This window comes from Rhodamnia argentea, chromosome 10, assembly GCF_020921035.1.
Source record: "Rhodamnia argentea isolate NSW1041297 chromosome 10, ASM2092103v1, whole genome shotgun sequence".
NCBI classification, from domain to species: Eukaryota; Viridiplantae; Streptophyta; class Magnoliopsida; order Myrtales; family Myrtaceae; genus Rhodamnia; species Rhodamnia argentea.
In genome coordinates, this window is record NC_063159.1 from 6,253,729 (window position 1) to 6,265,966 (window position 12,238).

The 12,238-nt window shown below is 40.4% G+C and overlaps 1 protein-coding gene across 2 annotated transcripts; it reads right to left on the reverse strand.

Moving 5' to 3' along the window:
• Window positions 1–1,296: 1,296 nt before the first annotated feature.
• On the reverse strand, window positions 1,297–11,832 carry LOC115749291. 2 transcript variants are annotated; one of them, XM_030686037.2, is made up of 10 exons: window positions 11,284–11,832; window positions 10,072–10,257; window positions 5,778–5,870; window positions 4,715–4,897; window positions 4,531–4,633; window positions 4,264–4,446; window positions 2,744–3,673; window positions 2,601–2,704; window positions 1,835–2,238; window positions 1,297–1,741 (listed from the first exon to the last, which is right to left on the reverse strand). In XM_030686037.2, the coding sequence occupies exons 1-10, from the start codon at window positions 11,527–11,529 to the stop codon at window positions 1,666–1,668; spliced, it is 2,508 nt and encodes an 835-aa protein (XP_030541897.1). In that variant the 5' UTR covers window positions 11,530–11,832; the 3' UTR covers window positions 1,297–1,665. The 2 variants fall into 2 exon arrangements, with proteins under 2 accessions (XP_030541897.1, XP_030541896.1); XM_030686036.2 differs by having other exon boundaries at window positions 2,601–3,673.
• Between the last annotated feature and the right edge of the window lie 406 nt (window positions 11,833–12,238).

Below are 12,238 nucleotides of genomic sequence, written 5' to 3' on the forward strand. Positions count from 1 at the left end.
AAAATTGAGTTAACGAAAAATCTTTTTATAATCAATAGAAAACATTGTGCTTGGACCAGAGACCTTAGCACTTGTGCCCAGAACCCCAACGCCTGTCCTGGGTCCTCGGTAGACAAAACCCTAGTGCCACAGAGGCTGCGCAAGAGACTCCGATGCCTGTGCCCGATTCCCAATGGCCATGCTCGGATACCCAACTCCTCGTGTCCAGTCCATTGACGCCGAGATCGGTTCCTCAGCGGCCGAGCTTTGGTCCCTCGAGGCCGGGCCCAAGACCCGGTGCTTTGTGCTTAGTCCCCCAATGGCCAAGTCACCAGCACTCAAATCGAGTCTACGATGCTTATGCTAGGATTCCCAGTGACTAGACTCGAGGTATCCTAATTCCTGCAATCGAGACCCCAGCAGCTATATATCCCTTATAACCACGAATGGTGCGAGCTTCTTTAGAAAAGTAAAATCAAGTTTTCGTTTCCAAACGATGGAAAACAATTTTCAATTTATTTTTTCAGATTTCACTAAGTCGAGGAAAAAAATATATATATTCTTACAAACGGTGACAGACACACCTGCGCGTACGAGAGAGAGAAAGCGAGAGTGAAGGGGTCCGTGGGCCAAAGTAGCGATGAAGATGGCCAGCTTGTCAACTCACACATGTAGGCAGGAAGCTCCGATGCAAATCCAATAGAAGTGCCATCCTCCTTTGTTGGTTAAAATCACAAGTTCGGCCCACCTATGGGAAGGAGAGTGGAGAAAGTTACCGACATTCACGCTTTTACTAGACGGGTAAAAGATGTGGCACACCTTGCGTGTTCAATTCCATCTCCAGCAAAGTTTCTTTAACTCTTATCGATACCTTCATCTCTCACATGAAACACGTGTGATAAGTTGTCCTAGGTCTGGATCAGAATGAAGCTCGGTCATCTGAAAGCCAAGTTGAGCTCAATTCATAGGCAATCTGAAACTAACCCTTTTGATCAGCAGATTGCTTCAAAGCTTGTACCTAACCTCTATCAAGTTTCAAACCCTTTTGCTAATACAACCTCACATAATTGTTTTCTGTTAAATTCATATATTGCTACAAACACGATGCCCCGAATCGGCTCTCAAGCATCACCCTCGTAAGAATGAAAGATTCGGAAGACTTACTTCTCCGAAGAAGGGCTTGGTGCATGCATTTTGCATCGCCAGAATAAAGCAGGACATCCGAACTCCCATTTGCCCAAAGATATGTCAAGGGACTATGCATACTTCAATTGCCCTACTCAAAAGCAACTGGCCAGGAGTCAATTATGAAACATGTACAAGAAATGCCCGGTTGGTTCAGCAAAGGAACCGGTTTTCATTATAATTGCATCAGATATCAGGAACAAGTACACCGATATGGCATTCACCTAAACATGTAACAATGGTACCTGAATCAAACCCCAGCTCAAGCACCCTATAAAATTATGTGTATCACGTGACGTGAAGCTAACATGGAACCTAGCCCAAAAAAAGAAGTTGGTGAATGGTACAAAAGCCTCTAGATCACACGGCCGGTGTAAAACTCATAGGGCCAGCATCAGATGGTTCTGAGGAAACCATGAGATCAAAAGCACAAACTCAGGCTAATCGGTTTAACATTTACAATCCAACTAACTGGTACTCAGTTTGAACAATACATACAGCTCATCCCTTCCCTGCAGACTCTGTCAAAGGTGGGAAATCATCTTCATCTTTTAAATGGTAAGACTGTAGAGAGATCCTGCACGTAACAACCAAGGCAAAAAGATAAAAACGACCATAAAGAGCATTAACGACCTGATGAACCAGTCAAATGCATTAAGCTATCGGTTACCTATCTTGTTTCAATCCATTAACTGATGGCCATTCAGTTGCAGCACCTGGTGTTGAATGGCCTGCGCTAGTTCTTGGAGGTGGTGCTGATACAGAGATTGGTTGCCTACCTCTCTCCAGGGACAGGGGCAGAGGTGTTGCCAATTGTTGATGTCCAAAAGAACCAAACTCTACTGAGCCTTCACAAGGTTGCAAAGATCCATTGCTAGTAGAATAAGGTCTTCTTATAGGGGAACCACTGTTTAAATCAGGGGGCCAAGACTTCCCATGCGTTTGTGAAAACTCATTACTTCGTTCAGAGAAATTTGTCTCCAAGGGTGTCAAAGTGCGACCATTGCTGCGAGGAGACCTCACCGGTGCATGATTCCTTCCCCTTCCCATTGAGTTTCTATCCTTGTAGTGGTTCTGCCAGAATACATCACATAAAACTGAGAAGACAATAGACAGCTGTTTCACGAACTCAAAAGTACCGGAGGCTGCAATCAGATGTCAAGTCAATAAGTCTACCCGACACTTAAACTGACTGAACCAACATATTAATTCTATTCTTGATCGGCACTAACACAATTAGTCCGCCTATGGTATGACATGAATAATAGAGTCGGCTGTGGAAACTGCGTCTCAACATCGAGGATGCTATGTACAAGTGCAAACTTTGTATATATTTGAGCCAACCCCAGAGGCATCATAGGCAGTTCCTCTATACAATCTAGTTAACACAGAAAACTCCAATATCATAATTATTGGGACGCCAAAGGGAATATTACCGTGTTTGGGAAGTATGTTCCTGTTCCACGCGGTTTTGACATATCTTCCATGCCAAAGGGAGCATTAGCTACAATTGGCGACTTTATGTTATATAACGGTTGTCCTGTGACAGAACCATTGGCACTTATCTGAGAAATGTGGCGCATTGACCTTCGTACCACTTCCCACGAATTTTTTACTGGGAACTGTGGAAAGTATGATGGAGAAACATGAGAAACTTGTCCACTCAAGGCATATCCATAGCACCACCGGCCATACTGCAAACTCCTCATGTTGCTCTCATGGTCTCCACTTAGATCCGACAGAGAATTCAGTTGTCCAGTGCTTCTAGAAATATGACATGAGGCTTGAACACCAGGGTAGCCAGAATAAGTATCGTCAGATGTCCAAGATGAGGGACTCAAACCTGAAGAGAGCTTTTTTGATCCTGCAGGGGACGGAACAGCATGACTTCTACTGAGCTGATTCTCATCCCAGTTGCGATCAGCAAAAACACATGGTTCTGCATCATCTGATTGCAAAGCAACAGAAGGCACCACGTCATTTCCAGGTTGTTCAGTGTGCTCCTGGCCAGCATCCCCATCTCTTGTCTCCCCCGTCTCTGTTGATGATCGTGAAAAATAAAGATGAGGAGCATGATATGCTTTACCTGACAGGGAAGACTGTACTGAGCTGCTCAAAGACAAAGACTTAAGCGAGCCATTTGATTTAACAGAACTTTGGAATGTAGCAAGCTCATTTGCTTGACCATAAGAAGACGAAAGAACATCTGACATAGGGGAATTTGTAGGATTCTCCACTTCTATGATTCCTGAATATCTTGCAGAGCCTTGCTGTACTTCATTCAAAACTCTGCCTAATGAATCTTCTTCCCGATGTATGTCAACGTTATTATGTCCTGATACTGGTATCAAGTCCTGAACATCTGGCCTCTGACCATTTCCATGCCGATCCAGTGTGTTTGAGAAAATTTCACTAAGTTCATCAGCTATGTCCATCTCTGGGTCAGAGAGGACTTTCTCAAGCTTACGTACACCAAAAGAAAATGCACTCCTAATGCGGAAAAAGCTCCCTGCGTAGTTCAAGAGATTAAAACATGTCAACATGTGCAAAAGTAATTAGGAATTCCAGAAAAAAACAACAATGCCAAATTTTAAAGAAGTATAGCCCAAATTAAAAGCTAAACCAAACTATGCATCATAGTAGCTATTACCCACGCATTTGCCATATTTCGTTAAGCATAAATTCTACCTGGCAACAAATTTTGACAAGCCTTTTCCTCATGACTCAATGGAAAGTTACATATATTGGTTATGACTACCCATCATCCTCTGTATGAGCTTCAATTTATTTCCTTTAAAGGAGAGCTAACCCTTGACAATGTCAACACCATAACTATGTTTTAACTGAATCAGAAACGTAAACATGTAGCAGTTTGCAATTTGCAATTTGCAACTGCTTATCAACAATTCAGAAGCACATATCCAGTAATCAACCATTTTTCCCAGCTTTAGACAGCTTATCCCCCTCAAGCAGCTTAGCCACAATCTCTTGAACATGACAAGGAGAAATTGACGCCAGGACATAACTTTCACATTCAAAGAAAAGAACATAAAGAAGGAATAATTGATCAGCCCTCAAAAGAGCCTATAAGACAAATACCTTTGCTTACACTGCGACCAAGGTTGTTGTTCTCTTTCAGCGGATCAACTATATTAAGATGCTTTGAAACAAACGTCCGGGCATTTGCTCCAAATCCATTTGAAGGAACAGAGAAATGTTCCACACAGTCCTTAAGGAAATCCTTACTGAGTAATAGCTCTCCATTATGTTCCATTGTCTCAACTGTAAGAGGAACCAAAAAGTTATCTCAAGAGCACGTGAGAGACACACCTATCTTGCACAAAATTGGTGGACAGTATAGCTTACCAACAATTTCTGGTAATGATGAGATAAGGACAGGACCATTCAGACTGACGCCGTACTTATCCCAGTCGAACTTGCTATAGTAATCCAAAAATTTGTATAAAACCTAACATCACCACAAATAAGTACAGAAATAACATCATAATCTATATGGCATTCCGCAAACAATCCACATCATTGACCTTACCGCTAGGGGACCATCTAGAGATGAATGGAACAGATGGAAGATATACAAAACCAATGTCTCCAACGCATATGTGGAAATCAAACCATGATGAGCACCAAGTATACGGCTCTCATAATAGCACCAAGCCTTAACCAGTATAATGCTGCGTTTAAAGAGGTGATCCTTGTCAATGAGATGATCTACCTGTAGAATATGAAGCAGTAGGAATGTTGGATGTTGATTCCTCCATTGTATTCAACACAAGTTCCTCCAAGGCACAGCATACAAACAAGACATACTGCAGTAAATCACACTAACATTTGCACAAATACGATAGCACCCACATAGGAAACTTTAGTAGTTTCATAACCTAAATATACTGGTCACACCTATATGAGTAATGCTATTGGTCAGCGAAACACATCCAGTTGGAGACACAAACATCTGTGCATGCCACTGCACACATGCAATAAGAGTATTCGTGTGTGTCCCACATGTGCCTATGCATGCTAACCAACATCCATTTGTAGTCATGTTTATGTGCAAATCGATGCAAACAAAAAGAAACAGAGATTTCATGCAATGCCTAGACATTGACATCCATACAACTATATATATGTGTGTGTGTAGGTAATATATACATGCATACAAAAATTTCTTGATAGTCAGAATTTATTAATAGGGAAAACTGGAAGCCACAACAGAGAAATGTTCTGAGACAGCTACTGACTCAAACATGATATGAGTGAAAAGAAGCCTAAAAATTATGCAATCCAATTCCTAGCATTATTAAAAAGACCATTACCCAAAAAAACTACAATGAACTTCCCCCATTGCAATTGACCAACCACTACAAGATTCCAATGGTCATCCTTAAAAATAGGAAATCAACAACAAAGTACGGAACATCCCAGTAATAATAAATGGGCAACTACTAGCTAAGGAAGATTTTCAATAACAATAAAGCCATCATTGCCCCCACCCCGCATAGATAAAGAAGGAGAAGAAAGAACAATCACCAGTTGAAAAACCGAGGGCATTGAGATTCACTAAAAATTAAGAAGACATGCATTAAACAAGCTACCTGCTCGAGAAAGCACAACGTACAGAGCCCTCCTAGCTGATTAAACGATATATCTACCACAATATTCTGTATGATGCATTTTACAAGCTTGACCTGCAATCAGAAGATTAATTGTTACTCCCCAAAAAATCACTTTTTTAAAACACCTTCATAGCAGTTTGACTAGGTGGGGGCACAATTGATACCATCATGGAGTGCCAATGGCACTTTTGCAAAGAGCACATATAATAACAAACCAGCATTCATGCATGGCATCAACTAGTACCAAACACAGTAGCCTACAAGATCAAGCATTCAGGTGATTGCCAGCAAAAGCAGCATTATATATTGCTCTATACGATAAAATAAGGTATTAATCCAGTAATTACATTATAGAAGTGGATTTGTGGTAAAGTGAGACCCAGAAAGGGCAGAATTCCAACTATCTCAAACTTCTGATAAAAAGCTATGCAAAGAGAAGATCGAAGGACAAATTTTTGGTTTCAGAAATCATATTAAGTCAGAGAGTAGTATAAGAATAATGCCAAAATGTACCTGTGTGATAGAGTACACATGCTAAAAGAGCACCCTGACTATCATTTGCAATGAGCAAGACTTACATAGAGTACTATTAACAACATATGACAATAAGCCAATCAGCTGATTCTAGAAAGAGGGGTGGGGTGGGGTTGCATGTGTGAGCGTTTGTCTGAGAGAGAGAGAGAGAGAGAGAGAGAGAGAGAGAGAGGTCACTTTAAAATGTAAGAGATGTTTTTTCTTACAACAATAATAAAGCTAAATGATGAGGGTACTGTTTGAGAAATTTGGTTTGGAAGATACAAGGAGGATAATTGTGTCGGCAAGGAGCACATGGGTTCGGGATTTGGAAGCACATAAGACAAGGATGGGATGACTTCAGCCACAGAAATTCTATTAGAGTGGGAAACGGCATGAATACTTTGGTGTGGCATTTTAGATTGAATGGGGACAGCCGCTACACACCCGAGAAAGATCTTTTTTCAGATGTGTTTGCATAAGGAAGAACAAGGGAGTTATTGGGGCTGATCAATTGAAGGTTAACAATGGAGAACTGATGTAAGGGTTTACTTTTCAAGTAGGGCCCGAGATTGGAAGGTGGAAGCTTTCTCAAACTTTTTTGAGTAGTTGCGTCGAGCAACAAAACATTTGGGAGAAGACAATAGACTACAGATGAATTGTTATAGTTCTCCAACTACTTTCGTCAAATCCTACTATTCTAATCTCATTTCAAATCCGATTTAAATTCAACTCAGATTTTTTCACATTTTTCTTGTGAAAATCTATTTGGAAAGTCAGCCTACCTTTGAATGTGTCTTTTTTCTCTTGGGAAGCACCCTGGGGACATACCCTCACTTACAATAATCTTCAAAAGACAGAACTAGTGAGTAGATGTTTTTGTGCAAGAATGAAGAAGAGAGCATGACTCACTTATTGTTACATTGTAGTTGGACCAGATAGATTGGACTATGACTTTTGCACTTCCAAGAGTAAATTTGGTGACTTCAAACACGATGCAACATGATCTTTGGCTTCAGGAGGGACTAGCGCTGGAAAGAAGAGAATGACAAATACGATTCCCCTCCTAGAGGCTCATTTGGATAAGAAAATTCCAACAGGGCATTTCTACCAGTTGAATCCTCTTAGGAGTGTTTTTAGAGATTGGTTATACAATTTTCACTTTTAGTATAGTAGGCAAGTTCAATTTCATACTTCTAGTTCATTGAAATGCAAGAAATAGTCTTTTGTGCATATTTTTGTGTTTCGATGGTGCCTCACTAGTGACAGGTTCCCTTTACCAATTTATTCATGCATGGAATTTCAGCCAACCACACACATAAAGCATATCAATAATGGTATTCTATCCTAAATGAATCAATAAACAATTGTACTCGTGGCTCAAATTTTGGTTTTTCCTTTACCAAGATGTTTTGCAATGACTAATCACAGCAGCAAAATCCTAAGCAAACCTTTAATTGACTAAAAGCCACAAACTTGGGATAATATCGCTGGAGTCCTTTTGGCATGGCTTAGCTGTGCTGTATTTGAGTTGGAATGTAATCACGTTGATTGTAGCGCATATTTGGCAATTCATATTTTTCAGCTAGTGCGGCAGCTTCCTAGAAGCTGGGTCCACCAGAGATGCTGCAATTGTTAGGTGTAACCCAAAAACTCTTTGAAAAGCTTAAGCACCCAATTTCATAGTTGTAGCTGCTATGAGAAACTCAAACACCCTCTTTGATAAGGTCAACTATATATGCGAATTCACATTTTTTTTCTACTTTTAGTGAAAGCTACAAAATATTTGATGAAGGGAAACAAGTTAGTTTAATAAGTTTAATAAGAGGCATATAGCCAAAAAAACCGCAATTGTAAAAGTCGGCCTCACCAGTGGAAGCTTAATCATAATTAGCAATGTGTAACCTTGGAATAGAATTACTAAAAACACAAAACAGCAAAAAAGAAACAAAAAAAAAATAAAAGAAAAAACTAACAAAGACACTGTCATGTTGGAATTCTTGCATTACCCATCAAATGATTTTGATAAAAGAGATAACCCCATATGACATAAAAATATCCCTGTAATTCTAATTGAGAGTGAACCAGTATGATGAATCATTGAAGCAAAACAGAAGCCACCAACTACAATTACTGTTTGACATCAATCACTACAACCACTGAATATTCCCCAATTATCATGTAGGCTAATACCTTAAAAGGGTCAGTTGTAGTGTCACCCCAACAGCTTAAGCAGGTCAAAGAGTGATCGATGAACAATACTAGTCAGTCCATTAATAACAGACAAATGCCGCAAGAAAACCGAAAGGTGCAAAGATACACATATTCTTTGGCTACACCAAACTTTAATCTAAATCAAACTACGATAATGCAACGTAATGCAATAACAAACACACTGCAGAGATACAAAGATATCAAGTTAGAAGGGCAAAATGATGACCCAGGAGGAGTTGAAGGAGTGTTATAAAAAGCAAAATGAACGTCCTCTGAATGATGTGGGCGAGAGGTTCAGGATTCAGGTAATTGTGAGAAACTCCAAGCAGCAAATTGAAAGTGCATCAGGGATAATAAAGTTTTTCACTACCAGTTCTGTGCAGCTTTAAATATTCAAAAGGGAAGGGTGGGGCTCAAAACTTAGAAACACTAAACTGAAGCAGAAAATGGAGGACATCCCTAGTGCGGTCAAGAGAAAGCACAAGGTGCATTCGAGGAAATTACAGCTTCTGAGTGGCAGAATGACAGTAAGCATCAAGTTTTGGCTGATGTAATTTCAATCACATGTTTTTGTGCTCCTGGAACTATACCGTATAAAAAAGGATAAATATGTTCATCGCTCTGGGGTAAACACAGCCTTCTCAAATTAAAACCAATTTTTAAGAAATGAATGTTGGCCATGCGCCTAGAATCTTCCCAGTTGGTTTGAGCTTATGCATGTTCTTGAGGAAGAATTTAACAAAAAAAGGCCAAAACTAGCAAGGAATAATATCAAGAACGTGCACAAGCTCTTACCAACTGGGAAGATTCTAGGCGCATGGCCAACATTCATTTCTTAAAAATTGGTTTTAATCTGAGAAGGCTGTGTTTACCCCAGAGCGATGAACATATTTATCCTTTTTTATACGGTATAGTTCCAGGGTTTACATTATCAATAGTTTACTATTGAAAAGATTTACCAACTGGGAAGATTTCAGGCACAAGGCCAACAGTTGTTGACATTAATTTGTCATCACAAGTGAGATGATCGTGCAGTTCAGGTTAAACACATAGATAACTTTCTAGATGTAAGGCAAATATGACTCATGCTAGCTTTCATAAGCAAAACATGATAAGAAGTAGCTGATAATTTTGAACATGAAAGATAACGTGTGATAGTTCTACATTTGATCTACTCTAGCTACATTCAATGATTTACCTTTTTAGTTTATTCGTCACAACTTCACTTGGCCAGGTGCTATATATTCTTTATGTCGACAAAAAAATTCAAGGAATGAGGTGCTCATCTAGCTAATCAAATGCAGTCTCAAGCTCATTCCGAGTCTACCCGTGTGCTAAAATCATTTCTAACAGACTTGTTTTGACTCTCATGGTCTATTTCTACACCTCCTCTACTCACAGTTGAGGTCCTCTTGTATGCAAGAATCTTGAATGAGAGAGATCAGTAATCATTAAATAGAGAAACACCACATCTCATCATGTCATCCAGACATTCAAAACCTAGAAGTGCAGCATCCTTTCAAGAGATTGGATTAAGTATAAGCACCTCAGCCCAAATTAATTGGACGTCCTTCACCACAAACTCAGCATCTTCATTCTGTTCTTCTCCTTGAAGAACTGAACAGACTTGACCGGCTAAGGAATCATCAGCATGGTGACCCCCAAAGGCAGTCAAATCAATATCTCCGTCAGGCAGATACGTCTTTAAAGGAACCGAACCAAATGGAAATACCTGTAAGAAGCACCAGTTTTTATCTCAACCAAACCAAAAGAAGGAACGGAAGATGGTCACATACTTTTGAATGTGAAAATTATCATCAAGCTTGCTAGACCTTGGTTAAGTGCACTTTTACATGCACTAGAATGTCTGATCGAAACCAAACAGTAGCAAGACTAACAAAAAAGAACATGCAGATGCACGAACCATGGGAAAGTTGACTAACTACAGTCCGTTCATTTCATCGGATCCAAATCCCCTACCATAAAGGTAGGGGTGACATTGATGGATCTGGGCCGTCCATTTCAAAATGGACGGCCCAGATTCATCCACATCATCTTTTAAAGGGGGGGGAGGGAATTTTTTGGCGGGAAATTTTAAAATTTTAAAAAAAGTGATGTGGATCAATCCGGGCCATCCATTTTTTATTTGGACGGCCCAGATCGATCATGTCACCCCTAACATTGCCAAGCAATGTTAGGGAATCCGGATCCCATTTCATCACCTACCTTTGAACCTGAAAGATTGAAAAGCTGTCTGACTAAAATCTACAATTGATGGTGAAAATTGCAAGATCAGTGTGCAACGTGTAATTCCTTACTGAGAAAACCAATTTCGCATAACTGCCAAAAGAAACAGTGAACTTTATTCTATTGAACACAGCAGGCATTCAATGTACTCTAAGATGAGAGATTTTGGTATATCCGAACATCCAACGGAACTCACTAACATAGCTACTGCAGGAGCTTAAAAGACAAATTCTTCGGACAAGAGATATAAGAATTCTTCACGCACAAAATGAGCAATTTTAACTTTGACGAGCTCAATAAGAAACATTTAGCACGCAATTCATCTTGCTGATTTCATCTCAAGAACTTTAAATACATGAACTCTAAAGAAAGTAGAATGATCACAAGTGATCATCCTACACAACAGCATTCAACTTGCCAAACGGAGCGAATGCGAGCACCAGAACAAAACTGCATACAGACAAACACCTGCAAGGCGTGTTTACGAGTATAAGCGTCGCCACAACCGTACCTCCAATCCGAGACAATTTCTGATAAGCCTCTGCACGTAATCAATCACAGCTGCTCGCCTCTCCTCCGACACGAAATTCGGTTGAATCTGGGCAATGATCCCCCGAGTCACCTCCTCCGCCTTCTGCAGGAACTCGGCGCTAATCCCCGCCTGACTCGACGACGACGACGAAGGCAACGACGACGATGACCTATCTTCCGAGACGTCGCCGTTGGCTTCAGGCGACCAAGCTAGATGATCGCCCATAGGAGTGCCGAGAAAGCTCCGTTTTCGTGGACGAAGCCAAAAGGCCGAAAAAAAAAAAAAAACGCAAGCGCCAAAAGGGAAGGAAAAAAAGAAAAAAAAATCCCTCGCAAACGGACAGCCTCCGCGAGAGAGGACCGTTTCAAAGGCGCTCGCCGGAGGAGGACTGCGGCGGCGGAATCGCGGCGATCGTCGCGGCGGCGGGTCGGCGGAGATCGGAATCCAGAATCGGAAGAGACTGATCGACACGAATCAAATCGAGGGCAACGGGATTTGATCGAAAAACTGGTGCGCAAAGTGGCAGAAACGCCGAATGTGAACTGAAAGTGGTTTTTTCGTTTCCCCTTTTGCATTTTATATATATATTTTTAATTTTATTTACGGGGCGATGTTTATTGGATCTTCTTTTTCTAAATAGGAAAATGTGCAATATGATTTTCATTTATGGCTTTTCAATTATTTCACATGGTTCTGACCCAAAAAAAATATATATTTTACACCAGAAAAAAAAAACTAATTCTCCTATATGGATAGACACACCACGATTCCGACGGTCGATAAAAAAAAAATGATTTCATTAAACATATGCTTCGAGGATACTTAATTAAACAACTAATTAAGCAAGCTCCGCAATCTTCATGTACCGACTGTTTCGTACAATGCGTAATCATTACTTTTTAAATTTCGCCCTCATGCACGGCGAACAAGGACG